The sequence below is a fragment of the Haliotis asinina genome, chromosome 11 (genome assembly GCF_037392515.1).
Source record: "Haliotis asinina isolate JCU_RB_2024 chromosome 11, JCU_Hal_asi_v2, whole genome shotgun sequence".
Lineage (NCBI taxonomy): Eukaryota > Metazoa > Mollusca > Gastropoda > Lepetellida > Haliotidae > Haliotis > Haliotis asinina.
The window spans coordinates 50,759,072-50,785,056 of NC_090290.1; the positions used below are offsets into that span (position 1 = coordinate 50,759,072).

General features: G+C 38.7%; 1 protein-coding gene across 1 annotated transcript; it reads right to left on the reverse strand.

The window, feature by feature from the left end:
• Positions 1–1,907: 1,907 nt before the first annotated feature.
• Positions 1,908–20,053, reverse strand: LOC137255995 (uncharacterized). Its single transcript, XM_067793631.1, has 9 exons — positions 19,961–20,053; positions 17,186–17,253; positions 16,409–16,492; positions 8,684–8,749; positions 8,339–8,416; positions 6,839–6,907; positions 5,490–5,794; positions 4,402–4,506; positions 1,908–4,104 (listed from the first exon to the last, which is right to left on the reverse strand). The coding sequence occupies exons 2-9, from the start codon at positions 17,205–17,207 to the stop codon at positions 3,574–3,576; spliced, it is 1,260 nt and encodes a 419-aa protein (XP_067649732.1). The 5' UTR covers positions 17,208–17,253; positions 19,961–20,053; the 3' UTR covers positions 1,908–3,573.
• Positions 20,054–25,985: the final 5,932 nt, after the last annotated feature.

Genomic DNA, 25,985 nt, shown 5'->3' on the forward strand with positions numbered 1-25,985 from the left:
AAATCTACACTTGCTACTGTAAGCAGGCATAATCTACAACAGGGATTTACTAGGGAGCCTATATAGAGATTATTATAGTATTGTAGATTATCCCTGTTTGTACTAATTAACGTGTGCCTCGTCATGCTCCAACGCACACGGTGACTTGGAACTTCAGCTGTGTTAACAGAACTTCAGCCAGTTTATTCTATCAGTCAGAATTTTACAATGAATGAAAGAATTATAGTTTAGAATTAAGAGCAAGAATTATATGTGAATGAATTAATGAAAAAATGAAGAAAGAAAGTACTTATGTGAATGAATGAAAGAAGAAGTGTGATATGTTACATTTTTCAAACACCTCAAATACACACTAACATGTTTTTTTTCAGATGGTGAAACTATCACTATTACTTGCAAACACATTTCACCTGATAGTATATTCCTCTCATAAGAATTAAAATTGTATGTGGAAGATGTGAAACAATGCCTTGTAGTATTTCAATGGCGGATCAGAACACACCGGCGATATGTCATATTTTTCTCACACCTCAAATACATCCTACGTTTTCTTAAGTAATAAAACTGTCACTATTACTTACAAATACCTTTCAACTAAAGGTATGCTTCCCTTCTAAAAATTAAACGAATGTGTGAAAGAAGTTTTTATCGACACAATGTAGTCTGTCTTCACACTGAATCGAGAATGGAAGCCAGTGAGCTATAATATACCGACTTGAAACTTTACTACAAATCTACTGTACTGATACTAACACTAATACCAATTATTTGACTTAAATTGAAGTGACAAAATTGTAAACTTATCTTCTGCATGTAGGATTTCAGTTGTCACAACACTCAGCGAACTTAATCAGCTGTTGTAAATAAACCAGGCTCAGTCTTAAAGGTCACATATACTCTAATAGGGTACAAACGAAAAATCACTTGCTGACATCGTTATAAATGAAACCCCGTCATTAAAATGCCCATTTCGATCTTTAATTACCTTAAATCGACCTTTTTGTCAACAGTGCACAATTCTCAGTCGCAAACGAAATTTCAACCAATCAGAGCGGCGCGTCTCCGTGACGTAATAGTGGGTATAGAATTGAGGGTCTGTGCAGTATTCATCTACATTTCAGGGGTTAAACTATTTCGTTTACAGGTTTGTACAAACCTGAAATCGCGAAAGCTGTTGAGAAAAATGAAAGCTATATGTTCTCACAATCTACTATCATTTAGTTTTGTCTCCTGCTTTGCCTAGTTTTCGAGTTACAAAAGTTGTTTTCATAGACGATTCTGGGAACGAGAGGATCTCTTACTATTAGCTGATATCGCGATTCCTGAGCCCGTCATCAACTATCGTCTGCTACACCCATTCTGGTTTTGATTTTGAGACGACCCCTCCTACTGGTTTCTTTTCTATAGTGATAGTGAGACTCCATGGCAGCTACATCCTTAATAGCTATTAAGTTTTGCGTTAGCTATCTTTTATAATTAAACGAAGTCTAATTTCAAAATGGGCATTCAAAAAGTTCTGTTGTAATACAATATCACAACGGACTTATTCGCATGAAGCCATGATCTGTTCAAAATAAGTTGCATTGGAGAAAAATCTGCATGGCTTATTTCTTCACTAATATCTCCTCAGTAAAATCCTTTAATCAAGTTTCCTATCTCCCCACCACTGGAACTATATACAGGCCGAACTTAGTTTTACACATATTTCATACTTTCACATTTCACTCATATGAAATGTAGAGAAAACTGTGAAAAATCCAGCTTTTTCCTGTTTCCGACAGTACTTTAATATCGTTATTGATACAGTTTTCAACTGTATTGAGAGATCCTGTGCACATGGGCAATGTTTTGTTTTCAGTTCTAAATTGTAAGCACGTGCTTTCTGTGATACTATATAGCTACGGCACTGGTATGTTGTACTATGTTGTATATTTTCAGTTCGTTTGAGCGAAGCGAGGTGAACATAAACATACATGCACACTGCAGAGTCAATAGAAAGTATACAGGATGTACTCAACAAAGCACAGAACGAGTACACATTCACCTGTGCAGCATTTTGTATTACACAGTCAGTTGAGATTAATATTGTACATGCGCCAGGTATAAACATATAAAGCCTAGAGAAAGAGATATTAAACATCATTGTATGCTATGTATGTAATCGGTTGAACATGAGATTCATACATCACAGACGATCAGTACTACACACGGGATCTCATACTACTCCTCTAGCCACTTATACACAAGTCAGATAACATGACAGACAGTCAGCATCACACACAACACCTACAGCCAGGTATACGCCACAAAGACAACATCATAGACAGTAAATATTATACACAGCATCACACACAACACCCACAGACAGTTATATACAACACAGACAACACCACATACAGTCACTATTATACACAGGATCTCATACTGCACCTACAGCCAGTTATACACAACACAGACTACATCACAGGCAGTCAGTATTACTCACATGATTTCATACTGTTCATCTAGCCACTTCTAAACAACACATACAGCATCACAGACAGTCCAAATTATTAACAGGATTTTACACAACACTTACAGCCAATTACAGACTCGATTATTTACAGACCGCCGCCACATAGCTGGAATATTGCTGAGTGCGGCGTAAAACTAAACTCACTCACTCACTCACTCTAACAAAACCGTATGGGAGGTCGGGTCAGGTAACCTTTGAGATTAATCAATCAGAACACAGCTTACCAAATCGCAAAAGTGGACATTCGCACATACCTTTTGAACTTTTTATCTCGAAAAGGTTCGTACCCGAACAATTCCGAATGCTATTTAGCGTGCGCTCGATTCCGGGTGATGCACACGGCGTACGTACAACCATGACAACGGTGAGTAAACAGTCGCTGAAAATGGCGTTTTTGGTAATATTCTAGGATGGCATGTTGCGGAAATATTAGCTAATGGTAACCATATCAACAGACACCCAAAAGCGTATATACAACAGGTCAAATAATTGTGTTATATGCGGATTTTGTTTGTGGAGAGATCTGTGTCAGTCCCTCCGATCCCTAAATAGTAGCCGTTGTCTGATTGGTTATATCTATTTAACCGTCTCTCGTTGGACTGGACGGTCATTGGTCGCTCAGAGGTTACCTGGCGCGACCTTCAACTAGGTTTTGTTAGACTCGGTGGTGGAGTGTAACGAAATACACTGAGATTAAGTTTACTTAGACTGAACTGGCTATAGGTTTTGTCTGTGATGCTGTGTCGAATGCAGACCATCTGTGATGTTGTCTGTGGTGGCCAGAGGAGCAGTACGAGATCCTTGTGTAATACTGACAGTATGTGTTGTAGTTTGTGTTTACGCGTGGTGATAACATGAAATGATGCTGCATACACAAGATGAATGTCCATCATGTAACGTTCCTCAATGGGTTTCTTTCTACCAGACTTTTTGGCTACTTTTTTGAAGATTATACACAGGATCTCATACTGCCCCTACAACCAGTTATACACAAACTACCAGCATATTTCATAATCTAATTGCTCCAGCGAAATGCCCTGTAAACATTATGTGCTCATCTATAAGTGGTTCCTTGTTTTGTTGTACAGCTCTTCAAGGTATCGATGCCCACTTTCCTTTGATCTTGATATGCGTGCGTATTTACCTTTTGGGACGAGAACTGTCGCTATGTTCCTTCTGAATAATTTCAAAAGAATCAGACCAATAGTTGATTGGTCATAACGATGACATTTCCCATACTTCCGCGTGTTGGTGGGGCACCGGAAGAGTTTTTGGGATCCGTAGTGACACATACAATTCGGATCCACCGCACATGCTACCCAAGGATCCATAATGAGTCTTCGCACAAATGGTTGATTATGAAGAAGTATGAAGTTTGCCTCATTTTCCCGGTACATGGAGTAGTGACATGGATCACTGTTGAAGTAGGAAAACAATTGCATCGAGGTGTGCTGAGCAAATGGAAATTTTTCGGTGGACATTATAACGCCTGTCATTTTGAGTCTCTGGAACATTTCTTGTGTGTTATTTGTCGTGAACAGAACGGACGAGTCCATCCAAATGATATGTTCTGCTGAGTCAAAATGAGCCTATGAAAGACAAGAAATCTGATTAAGTTCATAATTCAAGGAACCGTTCATAATTTATGGTAGGGGTGGGGCGGGAATGATGATTTTTTATGATGTAGCATATACAATGTGAATGAAGCTCTTAGGGATATACTTGTTTCGGGGACTGCATAGTAGACTATTGAAACATTCCAGGATCTGTGAAAATGTGGTTCTCATTTCAGTCAAATCCGATCTTGGTCTTCCGATTGACTGATAAATAAACGCAACAACACAGAGTGAGAATATGACAGCGGATGGGTGGGTATAGATACATACTTGGACTATCAAAGGCTTCCACGTATAACACCGAAGGTAGGCGAACCGGTGGGGCAGACGATGAAAAGGGAATTTTTTCACCACAGCCTTGCTGAAGTTTCGCAGCTACAAGACAATGTACATTGGTAATTCTCTCATGACTTCAGTAAATACTGGATTGTGATCTGTTAATTAACTCATTCAGAGTATATAATCACGTCATATACCTCTGATTTTCCAACACAGTTTGTTTATCTCCTAATTACACATATAAATCGGCGTGTATGATGTAGGGCAGTGCAAAAGGCCCTACATGCAAATGATCCTAACTTAGGACGCTGTCGAAAGTGAGTAAAGTGAGTGAAAATAGTCTTTTTGTCAATATTCAAGGATGTCAGCATGCGAAAATACTAGCTGATAATAACCACCTCATCAGAAAGCCCTTAGCGTATATACTGCACATCAAATAACTGTGTTTTACGCGAATTTTCATTTGTTGGGGGGTCAGTGTCAGTGTCTAGGGAATTTTGTAAGTCCTGACAAACCCTAAACAGTAGCCGTTGTCTGATTGGTTAAATCCGTTCGGACGTCTTGTCTTTGATTGGACGGTCATAGGTCGCTCAATTGCTACCTGACGCGACCTTGTACTAAGCAGTATGAATAATAATACTGAGACTAAGTTTACTTACACTACCCTGGTCTAAAGACGACCGACATGCAGCTGGAATATTGCTGAGTACAGCCTCAAGCAACCCTCTCGCGAAAACCTATTCAAAATGGTCTACATCTGGACGCCGCTCTCGATTACCCTCCTCTAAAACAGAACTTCACAGTCCCTCATACCATCCAGTATTCGTGTAAATAATGCAACAAATGTTTTTGAATAGTCATCATGCATGCGATAAGTCCTAACTCAACCACTTTACCTGTTATTTATTGTGTGGAGTCATCAGCAATCATGCTGTGCATGTTTTTATTGTTTATATTTTTGTGATTTTTTATGTATTCATTTTGAGGCCTTTTTATGCAAAAAGAATTTCCTCCGGTCTAATAAAGTTATGTCATATCTTATGTATTATCTTGTCTTACATGAATTACTGTCAACTCACAAGTTCAACTTGACTCTTCTTTAAGCCCATGTCGTAATAATAGAATGTGTAGTTCTTCAAACTGGGCAGAATGTTGTTGCTCAGTGTTTCTATCATGGCTTGAGACTCAGTGAAGTGATTTTCTGAAGCCGCTGTCAGGAACACATACTCCACTTTAACAAAAGGAGCTCCAAACAAGTCCTTCAACATCTCCAGGGCACCATCCTTTATTTTCGTCAATGGTGTAAGGATGCTCTTAATGTTATCGATGCTGTCAGCAGCCGGAAGTGGTGTAGAACAGTTCTGCATGTCGTCACATATCTGTGCTGCAAAGTAGAACATTGATTCGCTGAGTTAGGGAATCAAAATGTATATACTGGCATCAGAATCATTCCAGCGATAATCTTGCTCAAACTTTTTCCATTTATAATCATAATGTTTAAAACCTGTAGTATCCACTGTGTGTACACAACGCCACACAGTATACAGGCGACTGATGTATTTACAATATTACCGGTGAAGGAGTTGGTGAGTGAGTTTAGTTTTACGCCACATTCAGCAATATTCCAGCTATTTGGCGGCTGTCTGTCAGTAATCCAGTCTGGACCAAACAATCCAGTGATAAACACCATGACCATCGATCTACGCAATCGGGAACCGATGACTTGTGTCAACCTGGTCAGTGAGTCTGACCACCCGATCTCGTTCGGCGTCAGGAGGAGTCGCCTTTTGTAGCAAGCATGGATTGCCGAAGACCTATTCTACCCCTGATCTTCAGGGGTCTATTCACAATGTAAGGACTAAATTGCCTACAGTATAATGCGGTACATCTTCAAGGCATAAGAGAGTTGTTAGGATAGTGGACATTGTTCCATCGTTGTTCCTGTTGTACACATATCAGGATGAGTAAACGAGTATGGTTTTACACAGATTTTAGCATTGTCCCAGCGATATCACAACAGGGGAACAAAGGAAATGGGCTGCACACATTCTACCAACACAGAAAACCGAACCCGGGCCTTCGGCGTGACGAGCATTAGCTTTTACCACTAGGCTAACCCGCCACCCCTACATCCAAATGAAGTCAATATTACGGATGGGGGAGACAAGAAATGGGCTTCACACATAGTACCAATATGGAAAATTGAACCCGGGCCCTCGGCAAACGCTAACACGCCGCCCCCATATTCAGATGAAATCAAGTACAAAGTTGTATGTTCGCATATACCGACGCCATGTGGCTTACGACAGCGGATATGTTTCAGTTTTTAATTTTAAATCCTATTATGTACTCTTGTGGACACAGTGCGTACACACATCTATTACTACAGCATTACAACAGAACTGACACAGAAAGCTCTGTGACTTACGTCCTCTTTCACGTCCCGTACAGTTGGAAATAGGGTCCAGTTGAGCCCACAGCTTGTGTTTTTTCAAGGCTGCAAATGACAATTACTACACTAATTCCTGCCTGACAGTGTGGTGTCATTAAAGGTACTCTTAAAGGACTGGATGTGACACGTTGAGCACAGGCCCTCGTGGCATTGCGAGGATTAAAGATTTTTTTAAATATAAAAAGATTGAGATGAGATACTACATTGTACTGTGAAGCGTTTCAAGTCAGGGGTCATCTCAGTACTAAATTGTACAGTGAAGCGTTTCAGGTCAGGGTCACCTCGGTACTCTATTGTACTGTGAAGCGTTTCAGGTCAGGGGTCGTCTCAAAATTTGCTATACTTAAATAAAATCTTTAATCCTCGCAGTGACACGAGTGCCTGTGACTTTGAACTGTTATATGGGTATTTATATAGCGCTCTAGTCAATCACGTATACATGCTCAAAGTGCTTCTTTGTTTTTCCCTCGATCATTGAATGTCAATCTAACACGTTATTATTCTCACGTCCCTGGGAAATATCCAGCTCTTGTAACCACTAGGCGCAACGAGTTAATGTGGATTTCTCATCTTGACGAGGTACCCATTCACAGACGGGTGGTTTGGGACACATAGTCACAGCACAGCAGCAGTGTTTCACTGCTGCACCCGCAACCATGTGTTTGCACGTATTCATGTGGCTACCATCTGGCCATTTACCTACGGATCCGTAGGTTCTTGTAAGTGCACAGGGTTGTGTTCTGTACACTACGCGTTCAATTAAGAAACTAAGCACAACAAAAGCTTTGTGCATGTTGATTGGTTCTGGCTTTCGACAAAGCAATATGACTGCCGTTTGCAATATTGAGCCGCCATTGCCTGTGCATTCACACACAGACAGAAAGTGTTGTAATTTCATAATATCACCAAATATATGTTACAAACTGTGGAAACATATTGATTTTTTAAGATTGAAAAAAGCTAACAAAAACACTGTCGGACATTTTGGTGAGGTATTTTTCAACTTTGACAAAATATCATAACACATGGAGGAATGATGTAAATGCAGCTATAACGGTCCTGTAAACTAGCACACGGTTGCAGTTCATTGAGAAGAAAATTTTATGATTCTATTTATACTGCCAAAGTTACCAATCTTTTACGGAAGCCTGGTCTCACTTTCAGATCACTGACATGGCCCCTGGTGCTCACCAAGTTAAAAGTGAGTTAGTGTAGTTTGACCTCGCGCTCAGGAATATTTCAGCTATATGGCGACGATCTGTAAATAATGGAGGCTGAACCATACAATCCAGTGACTATCATTATTAGCATCGATCTTTTGGGATATCTCATTTGGGATACGACAACATGTGTCAAAAATGTCAGCAAGCCGATCCCATTAGTCGCCTCTTTCGGGTCTTTTGTGATGCTGAAGGCCAACTATCCTCACGATTACTGCGCAGAATATCCCCATGTTGAGGCATGGGATGCACATACCAGCTATCTTTTGTTGAAATATAGTCATCGACGTCTTCAGATTGTCTGCGAAGAAAGTGGCAGACACCAGATGCTTTTCTGAAATAAGGTGTCAATATGTTATTTTATTTCATATTTTTATTTTTGACATTAAATAGAATACATGATATTTTCTCTGTTACTTTATTTTTTTGACACGTTACAAGTTCTGTTTGTGCTTATATGAGAATATGAAATTTATTTAAAAGGAAACTATACTAAATACTGCCCTCAAAAGTTTGTTTATTATGTAAATGCACGATTCATTAGAAATCAAACTAATCGTTTGTACAAACCCCACATGTTCTTGTGAGCAATAAAATTCACCTTGCAGGGACAACAAACGCGATTCTTCCTTCACGGAGTCACGGGGACTTGTCTTTTCAGATACTCCTAGCAATAATACAACAGCATATTGCATTCAGTACAGTTTAGGTTAAATGGCCCATCAATTTGACAGTCGAGAGGACGGATTCATGGAAAAGAATATTCTTAACTGCAATTGAAATATTAAGTGAGTCACGTCCTTTGAAATGCAAGTACGTGGACATTGCTATGACCGAAAATTGAATGTTTGTATAATTTGCAACACTCAAAATATAACACAGTGCCTCATAACGACCCGTGAAGATCCGGGGTAAAATAGATCTTCTGCAACCCATGCTTGCCACAAATGGCGACTATGCTTGTCGTAAGTGACGACTAACGAGATCGGGTGGTCAAGCCGCTGCCATATTGCTGAATGTTCGGCGTTAAACTATACTCACTCAGTCATTAGACCTAAGATTGGAGAAAGTTGACCACAAACCTCTGTATAACAACCCAAACATTCCCATTCATCAAACAAGTCGCAAATACCAACATACCCCAAAGCGTCAAGCGCATGCATGCATGCACGAAAACAACTTCAACGACAATATCACAGCGCGTAGTAAACTTCATGACTAAAATCATCTAAAGCAAAACACCAACCCATCCACCATATTCACACCTATGCTAAGACTTCCTAGTACAAATGAAAACCTTTATACATTACAAACAAACCAAACCACAATACTTGCTCAAATACGGGAACATTGCCCCTCAGCCAATACTCAGGCAATATTCAGTCTGAGTACGTGCAACAAACGGGCGACGTTGCAGAATGCCAAAGGTCTGAGGTGCCGCCATGATGCCACAAGATGACGTACAAACCAGAGCATAGATTTTCGAAGCTCTCTTAGAGCTAAGATGGCCTAAAGTACCCTTCATTAACATTAACTGACGACTATCTTAGCGCTGAGAGAGCTTCGAAAATCTAGGCTCTGGTTGGCCATTACTGCGACAGATGTGTGACCTCCACCAGCAGACACTAACTCAGGGGAACATAAGGAATCGACTGCAGGCCGAGACGACAATGCATAGGATCCGATTCGATCGTGCTCAGCATTAACGATAGGTCAGTAAACATGCCATATTCAAACAGAAGAAGTGGAACGAAGTTCTCCTAGCGCTAAGATAGTCGTAAGTTAATGTTAAAATGGCACCTACGACTAAGAGCACAAAGAGAGCTTCGAAAATCTATGACCAGAAGTATAATGGTTTGTGCAACATTTCGCGCCAGTGGTCATTGTCAAATGGTTCTTGTTGAGGGATGCCTTGCTTAAATACAGCAAGCATAGTCGTTCTTCATGGCAAGCATGTGTTGCTGAAGGCGTATACTACCCCTGACCTTCACGGGTCGGTCCTTCTGTCATCCTTTTGTCACATAGTCATGAACTGGCATTTCAACACAACGCTCACAGCAAAAATAACCTGGTTTCCGCAGGGCGGAAACCTGATGGAAAGTGGACTGAAACTTAAGTTTCCACCAAGAATCCAGTGAGTTTCCGTTCCTTTACACTGAGTTTCCGCAATGACGGAAACTTTCAATTACCCACTTTCTAAGGGTTTCCGCACGGTATCCGTTACCCATGCTCCAACAAGTTTCCATTGAGTTTCAGTTAAGTTAGAGATCCATCAGGTTTCCGCAGGGTTTCAGTCACCAAGACTCCATCAGGTTTCCGCAGAGTTTCAGTTACCAAGACTCCATCAGGTTTCCGCAGAGTTTCAGTTACAAACTGACCTGCATAGTTTCCACAGAGTTTCTGTTGCCAGAAAACTTGCCACAGCATTTCATTTACTCGGGTTCACAGGAGTCATTCAATGTGTGTCATTGCATATAACATTCTTGTTACTCCTGGTTGGCAAAGACAATATAAGTAGTTTGTGTACAATCATCACGTATACATAAAGAAAAACAAAAGATACAATAAGATTCACCGTTTTATTTTCAGACAAATATGGATCAAACATATATCTAATAAATAATAAAAAGATATAGCACTAAATAACAGATCAACATTTATATCTTATGACAAAAATATTTCTAAAAACATGCTATAACAGTTGCATCCCTTGACTCCTCCTGCACCTCCTCACGCTGACACAGAAAAAACACACCCCAGTCAGTCAACACTAAACATATAATAACATACAGCATGCAATACAATACAACAATGAAATAGAATGCAATAAAGAACTTAGGTTACATTGAAAGTACAAAAAATGTATTTAAAGTAAATAAAGGTCTCTTTTAAAAGAGATAAAAATTAAGACTGAATAAAATTGTATTAACTGAAATACAATCAAAATATCAAAACTACATTGAGAATAATTCAAATTTAATTTATCATAGATAAAATTACGTTCATGTGATCAATTAGCTATTTACTAGCCCACTTGGGCATCCTTCAGCGGATATCTCTGTCATTCTGGTTGGATGCCGCATCCTGGTCTTCATGTTGGCCATAGCTTTGTGGTGGCGTTGAAAATTGTGGCTGAGTCCAGTGCAGACGTCTTGAGTTTAGGTTCCCAGGTAAAGGGGTAAGAGAGCAATAAATTGGCATCTTCTTCATTACTCACAACTGGTGAAGTCATTTCCAAGGTGAGTATAGTTGAAACCCTTTCCTTTTGTCGATCTGGCCAGTCAATAGTTTTCAGGTTTTTCATGCGCAGTGCAATTTTCTGAAAATAAACAAAAATAAATCAACAGATAAACCATAATGCCAAGATGGATTGCAAATTATTAAAAAGGAAGTTTCGTGAAAACTTATTTACCTGATTAATCACCCCAACACAAGTTCAGCAGTTCATCACATTTAATGACATATCCCATTTTCTTATGGACACACAATCTGTTGCTCTGAAGTTCTGAAGTGACATGTAGTCACTGAAGTGTAGTAACATGTTTATATATCATCATAAACTGACTTGATTCTTATGCTATGATTTATGAAATTATGATCTGAATCATGTGTTACATATCTTAAGAATGTAAAAAACAATAATCCATAAACATTTTAAATGTATATTTCCGGAACTTAGAATCTGTCAGACATTGCAATGAGAAGAATTGGTACATGTTATTATTCGAATAGATATACTTACGGATTTCATTCTTTTTGTTGTTGTTTTTGTTTTGTTTTGGTTTTTTTTGCTGCTGTTCTGTGTGACACTTTCTTTCCAGTTTCTTGTCTACTGAGATCATCACACCTGTTCCGCCACACTCTACAAAGCGCATCTGAAAATAAATGTTTAAAGTACTATACAGCATGTTTCACACATTCTAATTAATCTATTTGGCAAAAGTTTTTATATAAGCCATGCTGGCTTGGTTACTGAAGTTAACATCCATAAATCTGTCCGTACACTATTAATTAAATAATTAACTATTTATAATGACAGGCAGGTGAGTAAACATTACCTTCACAAGATCCTATTGACCATCCTTGGTCATGATATAGTCACTTGTTTCTTTGACTACTATATTCATAGAGTCCTCGTCATCGGCTTTACTGAAATAAAAACAAATGTCATTTTCCTTGCACTTCATTCAATCATGCATTCAACACAATGTCTAATTAAAATTAAAGATTGTGAAAATTATACACCCAAGTAAACTACAGATTTATCACTTTAAACACATATATTGTTCTGAAAGTTTACCATTTTGTAGTTAAATGATTTAAAATGACTTCCGAAAAGACTAACCATCCTTTGTGTTATTTCGTGCAAATTCTATGTACATTCTGTTTGCCAAAGTTATGCAACCGGTAAGTGAACAACTGACATAAAAATCATGATAAAAGAAGTTTAGTTATATCACATGACATAACCTTGCAGCAATTAAGCATTGTAAAATCAAGGGGTCAGTTTGATGGCAATTTCACACAGGTGTAATGTTAAACTGATTTAGTTTACCGGCTATTCAAATCCATTTGCAAATGTTACTTTCGTGTATTTTTCATTTTGAGAAAACGTACGAAGGGAAGTGAATTAATGAAATATTCAAAATGAAATTATGCCTGTGTTACCTAGTAACATAAGCACATACCTTCGATAGGCAAGGGTGATCCTCCAGGAGCAGTCGTGTCAACAGTTTCTTATATGAATTTAGTGTTTGCCTCAAATAGTTCAGAAACACATCTGACCCCTCTGAGCGAATTTGGGGGTAAACAATTTCATTTCACTAATGATCCAGGATTGCATTTAATAAATTACACCGAAATGTTGCCATTGTAAAAGCCCATCATTTTTATCATTCTTTAAAATATATATGAAATGGTGAAATATATCTTGCAATACGCAGTAAACCCATGAGTGAACCACTACATGTGGCGGATCTTTGTGATGCAGATCGTAATTCATCCCCCCACCTTTTGTACAAGTGTTAACCGAGTTGCAAAGCTAAAATTTGCAAACTATTAACAGGAGCACTAAAATCAAAAGTATGCACCTTTAAACTTAAATAAATACTTGTGGTTAGTACTAAGAGAGTTTGTTACAAATACAAGCTTGGTGTATTCTATACCATGTCGATCTATTGAAATGGAATATAAAGAAACTTATTTTTCAGGCCTATTTTACATAGATTTTACGATAACATTTAAAAATAATACGAGCGAAAATATACATTCGCGGGATAAACTTTATCATGTTTATAATCTATCCGGATTTCTGTCATTAACGCAATAATTCTTTAAATGTTATTTGACAATAAAAAAACCGTTGGTCTTACCTGACGCATCCGAGGTACCCCGAGTTTCTCGCATCCGTTCTCTGTTTTCTTCTCCAAGTCGCGAATTCTTTCGTCGACTGCTTTTGGGGAAAGTGAGGGGCTCATGGCAAAGTTTACACGACGCAGCCATCTTATGCTTAAAGTTTTGAAAGTAATTGCTAGGAAAACAAATTTGTTCCTATTCGCCAAACAAGATGGCGTCTCGCTAACACTCACGGGAAATACACAGTTTTGTCATTGTTTTTTTTACAATAAATCTAATATGACCATTTGAAAGTAGATTTCCGCGTTCTACAACAAAAGAGGAAGGTACACCCTGTTGTGAGTTGTTTTTGTAACAATTAGATAGTCTCGCGTGGACGTGATCCTGTCGCCATTCGTTTATTTGTATATATTGCCGACATCAAAGGGGAGTGTGAAAAGTGGAATTCAGCGGATTGAATGTAAGTACTCAAAGTGACAATAGTGGGCAGTTACGGTTTTAGCGGTCTTTTCATCGCATTAGCGTCACTGATTGTTTTTTCTCAGTGTCAAGCATCAATATGTAGGCCTTGCGATTATTAACAGAGATTAATTTTGAAAACATCTTCACCTTACTTTAACTGTCCCGAGCCTCATGAGTCCTACTGATTTAGCACTCATGAGAAACTTTGTTGTGGCAAATAAGTTATTTTCTAAAATCCTGTCAGGAGAAGGTAGTATCCGGATACTGGATGGACCCCCCACGTACCATGTAAGTAATTTACGCACAGTGTTCAAAACATGCACGGGGATTAGAAATATTAATTGTTTGTTCTTTTCAGTTATACACCCAGATCTACTATCCCTATCTACCCTTTAAGTTAACTTGATGAATACCTTTATTGCTATTACTAATATAATTTGGTGATGTGTCACAATTTCTTTCAAACCTTAATTCATTTGTCAATGTGAATGAAGAATGAAGCACAATCCCACTGACCCTTTGGCTATGATTTGTACATGCAAGTATTCATAATTTCTGTAGACTATTCGTGGCACTTTCTGCTGCAGGGACACAGTTCTTTGCGGACATTGCGACATGTAATTGTCAAGAAAGACAGCCTAAAATCACAAGAAATAAGTTTCTGAAATATGATTGGTTTCTACAATATTTGTTTTAACATGGGTACCCAGAGATATTCCGTATATATGTCTGCGTTATATCTATTCATACAATCTGTACTCCAGAAATATTTCAACAAAGTCACATCATACATTCATTAGTTTATCAAATTATCTAGTATCTTATGTTCTGTGTCAGTTCTGTGTATCCAGTTGTACCAGTTAATCAGTTTGATGATGTGATATTTGTTTTATAACCATTAAAACCTTGTCCATCAGTACATGTTGCATGTGTTAGCCCTACAATGCATTGATGTTATTATCACATCTCAAGTTTCATATTTCTGAAAGAATCATTGTGTCAGTTATTTCATTTACAGATATGGATTGTGGACCAACAAACTCGGAGAATGACGAGACGCCCTCATTGGTATTTATAATTCACGCTATATTATCTGTTATATGCCCGGTAAGGGAATCTCTTTTATAATAATATTATTCATATGGCTTTATAATGTATCATACATGTAACTGTAATAACTGAAAGTGAACAAATGGTAATACGTATTTAATATTTGTAATACATATTATCTGCATTATCATATATATTGCTGTGTTTCATTCATTGGATTGGAAATGTTAGATTTTACAAGCTTTTTTCTTCAGTGAATTGTCTCTCAGTTGAATTGATGATTCAAACTGAATGTCCTTTTCCTTTTCACATACGGACAGTGACCAAGATATTAGCAGCACATTCAAGGTTTGCGAGCTATTACCACCACAATGTGAGAGCCTGATTGATTCGGATTCAGATGTTTTGCCAGATATTAACCAGGACTCGCATACACCAACAAACATCTACAGAAGAACAAAGCACTTTGTGTAGTGGCTAGCTCGTCTTCATTCAGTGTGCCTACCTCCTGAGCAATGCTTGTGTGGAGAGAAATCTGTTACTCTTCTCTGAGCGCCCCAGTTTCTTAATACAGCGAATTGTGTACTACTGCAACTGCCCTGTTGCACTAAAATGTGAGCTTTTCTAAGAAATGAAACAGTTGAATCATAACATTTCCAGAGTTTGTTTTTTGTTCAAATAAATATGTAATAAATATAACAGATAATACAACATATTTCAGTTTTCTAAACTAAGCGAACTCTCATTGTCACCTTCCTTGTACAGAAACCTAGCGGAAACCTACATTACCCAACATCCACAAGGTTTCCGCAAGACCAGAAACTTACTCACTCAAGCTATAAAGGTTTCAGTAAACTGAAACTAAATGGAAACTTCCAACTACAGTTTCAGTTGACGGAAACATGACGGAAACCAAGACTTGTTAGTTTAAGTTGTGGAAACTATGTGGAAACTCTCATTGCGCGTTTCCTGAAACTGAAACCTAGCGGAAACCTACATTACCCAGTATCCAAGAATGGAAACCAAGTTATTTTTGCTGTGGCTATGCCCCTCTACATTTGTGACGTCATCTTTCTCAGCTTCCTACGTAACACCGGTGTTGATGTCATGGACTGGCATTTCAACATAACGCTATGCTCCTCTATATTTCTGATGCGCAGCTTCCTGCGTAACGCCGGTGTTGATGTCATGGACCGGCCTTCCTCCCAAGATTTGAACCCGATCGAACACATTTGGGATGAGCCGGATCGACGGGCACTACCGGAACAGAATCAACCCTAGGTATAGCACTAATTGGGACAAGATTACGTTTCCGCATTGCATTGTTTTTTAATCGAAGATATGTGGAACAATAATCTACTTCATTGCAGGATTCAGGTTGGCAAGTAGCAAATTTTCACTTTGGTCGAATGTACATGTACATGAACTAATTCATGTCAGTACAAGAAGGAACGCTTACCGTGAATTATGTTTCCCCGTGAGGTCGTGAAAACATAGATGTACTGGTACAAGACAACTCCGCAGAACATGACGAGAAAGAACACTGAAATCAGCATACAGATATTGATAGTTAAACATCCCTGCTCCTAATTTCGTTTTTAATTTGAGAGTGTATGTAATAGTCATTCTTTTCAAACTTGCAATTACATTCTTTCGTGCCATTTTTTCGCCGTTTTCTATACAAACATCCAGTATTTCTTACACACCTGAAACCGTGGAGATCTTTTGGAAACAAACCAACACACGTTGTCCATCTAATGGCGATCCTTGAGCCTGTTACGAGACTTGCACAACCCATATGGATCGTTAGGTTCACTTTGCCTGATTATTGTTTGATTGTGAGAGGCGTTTAACTGATACCCAGTCAAGTACCACTCCAGCTGTGCAACACTAGAGAGTAAATGCGGTTATTTAAGGAATGCCTGTATTTGTTTCTGTTAGTTCCATTTCTGGTTCAATCCTCCCACACTAGTATGCAAGCACAGTTCCAGTTGCATAACTTCAGGAAGAGTGTGATAGTTTTGTCACTTATTGCGAGGAATATAGAGTAGAGACTATAAAAGCAACTATTAAGCTGGGCAATTACGTTCTTTAAGTCGCATTATAGGTGGTGTGTGTAAGATGAACGCTTTCATGGATCAAGTTTTGTATTTTCTGCCCATAACCATTCCTCTCAAAGCTGGAGATGGGTTAATATAGCTCACTCATGGCACACAATGATTCCCTGGACACTTACACAACAGGCGGTATTTCGCCATGCTTGACTAACCATCCAGAAGCAGGGTTGTTTATCTTATTTTCTTTCTGAAACAGGAACAGAAATACATGTATGTTTAAATATGACTGACCTTGTGCTGTATTTGTTTTAATATGCCAGTCAGGTCCAGGTTCAGGCATTTTCTAATGGTCATGAAACGTTTGTTCGGAATGTTACCTGCCTTTATGTGGAATAACATTCTTCAAAATGGAATGAAGAATTCCGTAAGGCAATGATCAGTTAAGGTGATGTTTCATTACTGCTGGAGAGTTTAAGTTTATATTTTTGCTTTCAACCCAACACAAAATAATCATTCGGGAATCATTCAAGCAAATCATATTGAGGACGTGCTGTCTCGTGGTAATTTTGCCATGAGATAAAATACATGTAGATGAATTCAGGATAATCATGACATCACAGATTTATAGCTTTAGTCAGATGCAAAGTGTTCATCAGTATTCAATAAATATTTCAATTTTAATTAAATCTGAGATATCATAACATACATCATTTCAAATGGTTGGCATGATATTAATCATATATTTATAACTATTAAGCTTAGCAAAACATCAACAGATATTGAACATAATATTTCGCCCCAGGTCCATCTGCAATTGATCAGTGTTCAGCGACAGCGAGAACATGCAGAGATGAAGACACGGTGTCGTACCGGGATAGCTAAAATTTATTTTTCAGTTGTCCCGGGAAGGCTAAAATATATAGTTCGGATTTCCCGGGAGCTAATTATTGAAGTATCGCCAAAGCTAAAGATAGGGTGCCGGAAAGCATAATCCATGTCGGGAGTACAGAGAATTATTTTCAAACCATAGTTATAATCTTCGCTTCTTTAAAACTTTATACTTCAAAATATAAACATTCGCCATGATGATGGGTTATTGACGTAACAAGTGAGACATAAATAGCGATAAACATTTTCTAAGCTTAAAATTGACAGGCGACATGATCATGTTAGGTGTTGATAAACTGACCCAATTGTGATATTTTCAGGGGGTGATTGATTTTCTGTAGGAATTAAGTGATACACATTTACAAAGATAATTGAATTCGTCACCGACTTTGCAGAATATGCCGAGGGATTTACATAATTTCAGATAAATCAATTCTGCCAAATAATTGTTTTATGGATTGTAACCAATGGTATGATGTTGTTCCGTAGGATGTTGTTAATAAACAGGACTAATGTATTGGTGTAATACATGAGATAATTTGATTGTCTCCGTAGATGCGAGTTTATGCCAAAATGACATGTTAACATGGATTCTTATATTTAATGGGGCTCTACCACATTCACTATAAAACATAAAGTTTGGGATGGATGTTCTGAGACCACCTCAAGATCATCAAGGTGGCACTGAAGAAATGATCTTGGAAACAAGATCATCGGGGACATCGCCTACACAGACCATGTGTCTGAACTCAAATTGTCTTAAACTCGAAAACAGACTGACAGAAATGTGATTTACCATGGATGATGACAATTTAATGTCCAATTCAATAAATGTAAAATGAAGAATAGGCGTGAAAATGTATAAATAACGTTATTGGTATTGTTATATGTGCTAAAATCAAAAAGCGTCCATGTTTATCATGTTTTCTTTGTAATTTGTCAGAGCGCCGCGTTCCATTCAGCCATAACAGACTACGCTCACTGAACAGAGAATCGTCAAGATTTTAGCCTTCCTGGCTATGACCCGATGAGACAGGGTTTAAAAGTAGGACACCAGTTCAAAACTAGTCAACCACGAACGCGCCAAGCCTTGTAATATGATGAGCATCATTGTATTATGTATGTGTAGTAACTAAGGATATAAAATTATACATTGATGGCTAGTTGTAAATATGCAAGTAAATAAGTTTGTTTATAGTGAGTAAGTTAAGATTATCGTCACAGCGGCCATTTTGCAGCCATATCGTGACGAAAACAATTACATTATTACATTATATTATACACATTACACACCTACAGTATAAGTGTCTACCTACAGCTCGAGGTGGAAGGTATTTGGTAGTTGTATGCAGAGAATCAGTAAGAGGAAAGCAAATGAGGCAGATTCTTGGAGACCTACAACGAAAGACTGCAGTGCCTCATTGACAACCACGAATTACATTCCACTGAGAGGCAAAGCAACTCACATCTTTGCACATGATTAAGAAGGATAGTGGCAATGAAATGTTTCATAGACAAATGTATGAAGGGACATGCACGTCTAGGGTGCAACAAGACCATGTAATCCAGCCTTGTTGGTTACTGAGTCAGTGAGTCAGTGAGTCAGTCAGCCAGAAACAAACACGCATGTGTCACGTGAATGTACATGTCATAAAATGACAGTGGTAAAACAACATAAATTAATACAAACACCGGGTCAGATGGCCAAGTAGTCACACTAGTAGTCACAATATACACATAAAATGTATAAAATATAACATTAAAACATATAAAGAGTATCAAGAATTATGAAACGGGATGTAGATTGTTGCATTTTAGTACGAGACAGCTGGCAATGAAACATTTTTTAGAGACATGTATCAATAAAATGAATATGAACGTCTTGTGGTTGACGCCTTCCTCTGAGATTAGGGTTCTTGTATAACACCTGAACCCATTGTTGCAAATGTCCAACCTTATCGGACGAAGGCAAACACGAAAAACGGTCCATGTCTACATACGACCAGAATTCGGCCGCGTTCCTGCGAGGACACCAAAAGGATACATGTGTGTAAACGAGTACTTACTTATTATCTTTAGAATTCAATCTGACGAACATTCAAACACGCAAGGTGCAATACGTTCCTGTAAGCCAGTCTTGTTGTTCACTGGGCCAGTGAGCCAGCCAGCCAGCCAGCCAGCCACAAAATTGCGTCAACTGAATGTACATCAGTGCATGAAAAAAACGCCGCTGATTGCTAGCGGGCTTACAACGCTATCTTGAAGCCGGCCCTGTGCGCCAATTCAATTTCCAAGGGTATATATTCATGCCCCCCTAAGTAATTGAAGGAATTACAGCAAATGTGAAGGAATTGCACCTCTCCTAAAAACATAAGCTATTGCCCTGACAACAGGGGAATAGTAAGTGAGGGGATAGGAAGAACAAGTTGAGACTGTTACAGTCCTTATGAGCTGAGCGGTATTCTACACAGTAACCTACCCTGGTCGTACCGCCGAGCGCATGCCATGTTCCACTCTGGCGTCGCGTCTACTTGTTGTGCCCAATGTACGCTTTATTTTGAGGTTACACCAGATACAAACAGTCTTTCAGTCAAATGTGAAGAAATATGTTATGATTTAACAGTCTTTCAGTCAAATGTGAAGAAATATGTTATGATTTTAAAAGATTGAGTGATATTGACAAGTTTTGTAGAGTATCCCTGGTTTTATCATGTCCAAGGTCGAGATGTTCTTTCTAGCAGCCAAAACCTGCAAATTTTGCTTGGAAAAACGGCACAGTATTTTACATCATGATAGGTATTCTCTATTTAAAGTGTATACTGTACATTTAATCAGTATTGCTTTTTAGTACCATGTATTTATTCAAACTGTATTTTACTCTGTACATATAGTCTCTCATAACCATCAACGGGTGGCTGGTGATAGTCTATATTTAATGACCTGTCTATTGTGTTACATTATAAACACGAGGTGAGACTTTATCTGTCCGTCTGTAATACGCGCACGTTTCCTGCGTAGGCTGATGAGGCGGTTGTCTCGGTGCACAGACAGTTCGGAGAGCGTCAACGTCGGACTATGCGTGTTTCTAGTCATATTTGGTCGCATGGATACAAGCACATTTATGCATTATCATTAGAGTTCTTGATTGCTGTTAGGTCCTATATTTGTGGAACATTTCATGGTCACTTGGGCGTAATATGGAGGTGGAAGAATATTGTTTATGATCTCTGTTATTTGGTTGTCACTGTTTTACGTGTACGACTTTGTGAAACATTTTTCTGTGAATGTGAGTATTCATGGAAATTGTATGGTTTGCGTGGAAGTGTGAATTTGATAACAGCGTTATACTACAATTCCTATAATAGTTATTTATCGTCAATTTTAAGGATTGTTTGCAATAGTCAGATAGGTTAACAAAGAAATGTTGAAGGCATACATGTATTGCTATAGTTTCCGAGTGTAAGCACCATATACTGGTAATATTGTTTAGTGACATCTGTATGTGTGACATACATTCGGAGTATATTTAAAATATCCACCTTTTTAATTGTAAAATATGTGTGTTAAGGGCTATTTTTGTCTTCTATCACAATGGCTGAAGGGATGGTGTAAATCCAGCTTGGGTCCATGCAGGTAGCAAAGGTACTTTAAGTCCCCATGGCCCCTAATATGGGGATCTACCTTCTGCTGTTGGTGATCAATAGCCCATTTCTACATTGCATAGTCTAAAATTTTCTGTTCTTCAAAATACATGCTAGCTAGTACAGATCATCTTTCTATACACACAATGAGCCCTCAGCAAATGAACCAGCCAATCGGAAGCCGTCGTTACAATATAACATCCCTATTAATAATGTGCGGCACGAAAGTAGTATTTATATATACTGAACATCATTGAAAACGCACCACCCCTAAAATTGTGGATTTCTAAGAGCAGAAGTGAGCAATCTATGTAAATTTTACATATTTGTGTAGACCAATGTTTGATAAAGAAAAGAAGCAAAAAACAATCAAGCAAAACAGTGAAGATTTAATGCAGCTGACAATGAAATAAAGATGGGGTCAAAATGGAAAGTCAGTAGCGTGTATGACCCCCGTTAGCAGCAACACAAGCTGTGCAACGTCTCCTCATTGAACGGATAAGTCTCTGAATAAAGTCCTGAGGCACTGCATTCCACTCTTGCTGCAAGGCATTGTCGAGTTCCCCAAGGTTGTTGATCTGCGGACGACGTGCGAGGCGTTGGCCGATGTAATCCCACAAGTGTTCGATGGGTGACAAATCTGGTGACAATGCAGGCCAATGAAGTAGAGGAATGTTGTTGTTAGCCAGATACTGTATCGAAACACGTGCAGTGTGGGCTCGTGCATTGTCATGTTGAAATGTGTGCAGATCTTGATGCTGGTGAAAGAAGGGAACGACGTTGTTCTGAAGAATGTTGTCACGGTAGTAAACGGCATTCACTCTGCCACGACAAACAATCAGAGCGGTTCTGTGGTGATAACTTATCCTTCCCCACACCATAATGCTGCCTCCACCCCACCGATCGGTTTGCACAACACAATCCTGATGATAACGTTCACCCCGTCGACGCCATACCCGTAGACGCCCGTCAGCATTTCGCAAGTGAAAACGCGACTCGTCGGAGAACACCACACCATGCCAACGTCGTAACAACCACACACGATGCTGTTGAGCCCATTGTCGGCGTTCACGGCGATGCCTGTCAGTCAGGATGGGTCCAACGTAAGGGCGTCGACAACGTAACCCTGCCGCACGGAGACGGCGTCGGACGGTGGAAGCGCTGATCAAACCACGTCGACCCTGGACAGCGTTGGCGGTTCTGGCAGCGGGCAAGGTTCGATCCCGAATATGGCGCCGTACAATGTCTCGATCTTGACGAGGGGTGGTAACACGTGCCTGACCTGGGCGTTGCCGGTCCCTGCTGGTTCCTGTTTGTTGGTATCTGTTAGCAAGCCTCAGAATGGTCGAATGATGACACCCAAATCGTCGTGCAATGTTTCTGCTTGAAGCGCCGACCTGCAACATACCCAAGGCCTGTTCTCGTTCCTCTGGTGACAATCTTGGCATGGCGAAAAAACTTTACTTACAAAAGTACTGCGAAAATGAGAACGGTTTTGTGCCGAAGGTCATTTATACCCCTGAACAGCATGCTTTCTGCATGGAATTTGTGCCCTTCGTGTGTGATGTGCATGAATTTTGTTGTTTTCATGTGATGTGTTCGATGATGTGTTCGAACGATCCGTTTTTTACTGTAGAGCGTTATTTACGATCTAGTGTGTTATTATCAAAATTCCCACCATTAATTTTCCATTTCCAAAAGATTCTATTGCCTTATTTCAAAATTTACAGGTGGTGCGTTTTCAATGATGTTCAGTAGGCTAACCACAAAGTATGTATTCCTTGGATGAAAGTTCCAGCATTTTTGAACCAATATGACTTGCTGTACAATCTTTTTATGTATGATAGTATTTGTGATAATATAGTTAATCTAACGTCAGGTACTTTAATTTCTCCATATTTAGGTGGTTGCATCATAACACTTCTTTTCACTCGATCTATCTTACCCTGCCATATGAAATGAAAGCATTTCTTCTGAAGAATATTTAGCTGTTCATCTGAAGGGTTAGGTAGAGAAACAAACAAATGGTTCATCTTAGGTAATAATAAAGATTTCAGAACAGTATTTCTACCCATAGGTGTTAAATGTCTAATTGACCTTTGTTTCTTTTCCTTTTTAATACTATTAAATTTCTCTTCATAGTTTAAGTTTACCATTTCTTCTAAATCTATACTGAAATGTAGTTTAAAATGTGTCTGACTCCAATCCAAATTTCACTCTTTACATAGCTTGTACTTAGATCTCTTTTTTGACCCAATCCAAATTAATTTAGTCTTCTCTACATTTACTCTAAATCCAGAAAATCTTTCAAAAAAGTATAGAGTATTCATAACACCATATAGGCGTTTCTCCGACCCATCCAAAGATATAGTATTATCATCTGCAAATTGTTCTAGAATATGTTCCACGTTGCCAATTCTAATACCTTTAATGGTTTCTTTTCACTTCTTATCAATATAGCCAATATTTCAACGCACAAAATGAAGATATATGGTGATATCGGATCTCCCTGGCGACAGCCTCTTGTAACAGGGAAAAATGTGTTTGCAAAACCATTAACTAACACGCTTGATTCAATATCTGTTAAAAAACGTAGCATACTCTTTTGAATACTCTCTCCAAAGTTGAAACATCTTAAGTGCGTTTATCTTAAATCTCCTGTCTACCGAATCAAATGCATTTTCAAACTCTATAAGCAATAGTAATCCTGGAATCTGAAGTGTATCACTGTCGTCCATTAAGTCGTATAGACAAGATAATTGTGTTTTAGTTATGTTTCATTTTCTCGTTGCATGTGACCTTTAATTACTTATATATATTGTGTATCTACAACATTTCTCGTCACTATATGACTGCAATATTGCCGATGTGACGATAAATTTTAACTCACTCACTCACTGTGTGTGTGACATGAACGGTCAGTTATATGTGCCATCCTGTCACTGAACATTTTAATCAGTTTGATGTTCATGTGCTGACACAGATAGATATTGTGTATATGCTAGCATGAATCACATAATTCAAGTATGATCTGTTGTCACAGAAATGAATAATAATGCATGTAATAAACATGTAGACATTTTTGTTTAGTCCTTTATATAAAGTAACGTGCAGTTGTGTTTGTGTACACATAAAGTGAGGGTATGCAACGTAGAACTTTGGTAGTACGTGGGAGATGAAGTGTTATGAAATGAGCGTTTGGAAGGTGCGATTGAAAGTCAAATGAAACTTAGACTGTAGTTTGAGTGGGTCAATAAGGTTTACTTGTAGGGGTTATGCAAGGTGTGTAAGTGTGTGTGTTGTGATACTATTTTAATAAACTTATGTTGTTAATCTTCACACCGTGTTGGCTTGTGATGTTGATTTGACACTCTACGGTTATTCCGTGAGAATGTCATTCTTAGATGCTTGACTTGCATTCTAGAAGATTTTTCTGAGTTACATCTTCTTTTTCACTCTGCAGTACAACGTTTAAGGGCTTGCCATGGCCCCCATCATCAGGTAGAACTGAACAGTAACTGTTAACTCTGCCCTGTACTCAGCAAAATTGAAAAAAAAACAACAACAAAAAAAACAAAAAAAAACCAAAACAATGCTCCTTGACTATCGTCGTAGGACAGACTCTGAATACAAGGACCATTGAACAGCGGCGGTTATTGTTGGTCAAGTTACAAACGAATCCACCTTGCCACAGGGAAACGCACGCAGGTGTAATCATATGCTCTCTTGTCAAACGAAGGGCGACAATTAATTTTTTGTCATATTTCGTTGTTTGGTTAAGTCTTAAACACATTTATTTGTGCAGTCGCCATACCCAGAGTCACACACACTACTTTAGGCATAACGTTTCTATTTTCCGTCACTTGTCCTGTGTAGAATATGGTTTAAGATTACCACACAAATCAATACCCTGGGCATTGTACCCGTAGCAGTACTATAGTAATGTGGTCAAATATCGCTGTGTCCTTACAACAGAGATTGAACTCTACCTCTGACCCAGTGAGATAAACCGCGGATTAGGGTTTCGTGCTTCTGCAAGTTGTTTCGGTGTTATACAAGACAGAGCCAAACAAACTTACACTTCAGGGATTCTATTTAAAATACTGAAGGCATACTCATTCTTTAAAGAGGTAAGCAAGTTTTCAATAATTGAAGACAAATACATTTTTGTATGTGTACCTGTCCAGGGGAACCAACCCGAGTGTCATCACATGGGGATATAATACTGGCTGTGGTAGTGACACAAGCAGCGACATTGATACAAAAAGAAAAAAAAGATCTGATCACTGACATGTTCTAGGGGTGGCGAGGTCTGCAGAATCACAATGAAAGCCTTACCGATGATGCTGTGGAAGTAAATCCAGACACCGGGATTGGCGAATCACCGGGATTGTCCACCAGTTGTGTAATGTTCTGCATCTAAATTGATTCAACCCATAACGTCGCCGAC

Bases quoted from the DNA above. Each gene is read 5' to 3' on its own strand.
- LOC137255995 (XM_067793631.1), bottom strand. From the start codon at position 17,207: ATGGCGAAATACCGCCTGTTGT. The intron at 5,795-6,838 runs GTAAGTCACAGA...TCTACTTTGCAG, and splicing joins TACGGGACGTGAAAGAGGAC to CACAGATATGTGACGACATG. The intron at 4,507-5,489 runs GTGAGTTGACAG...ATTGTCTTGTAG, and splicing joins AGAAGAGTCAAGTTGAACTT to CTGCGAAACTTCAGCAAGGC.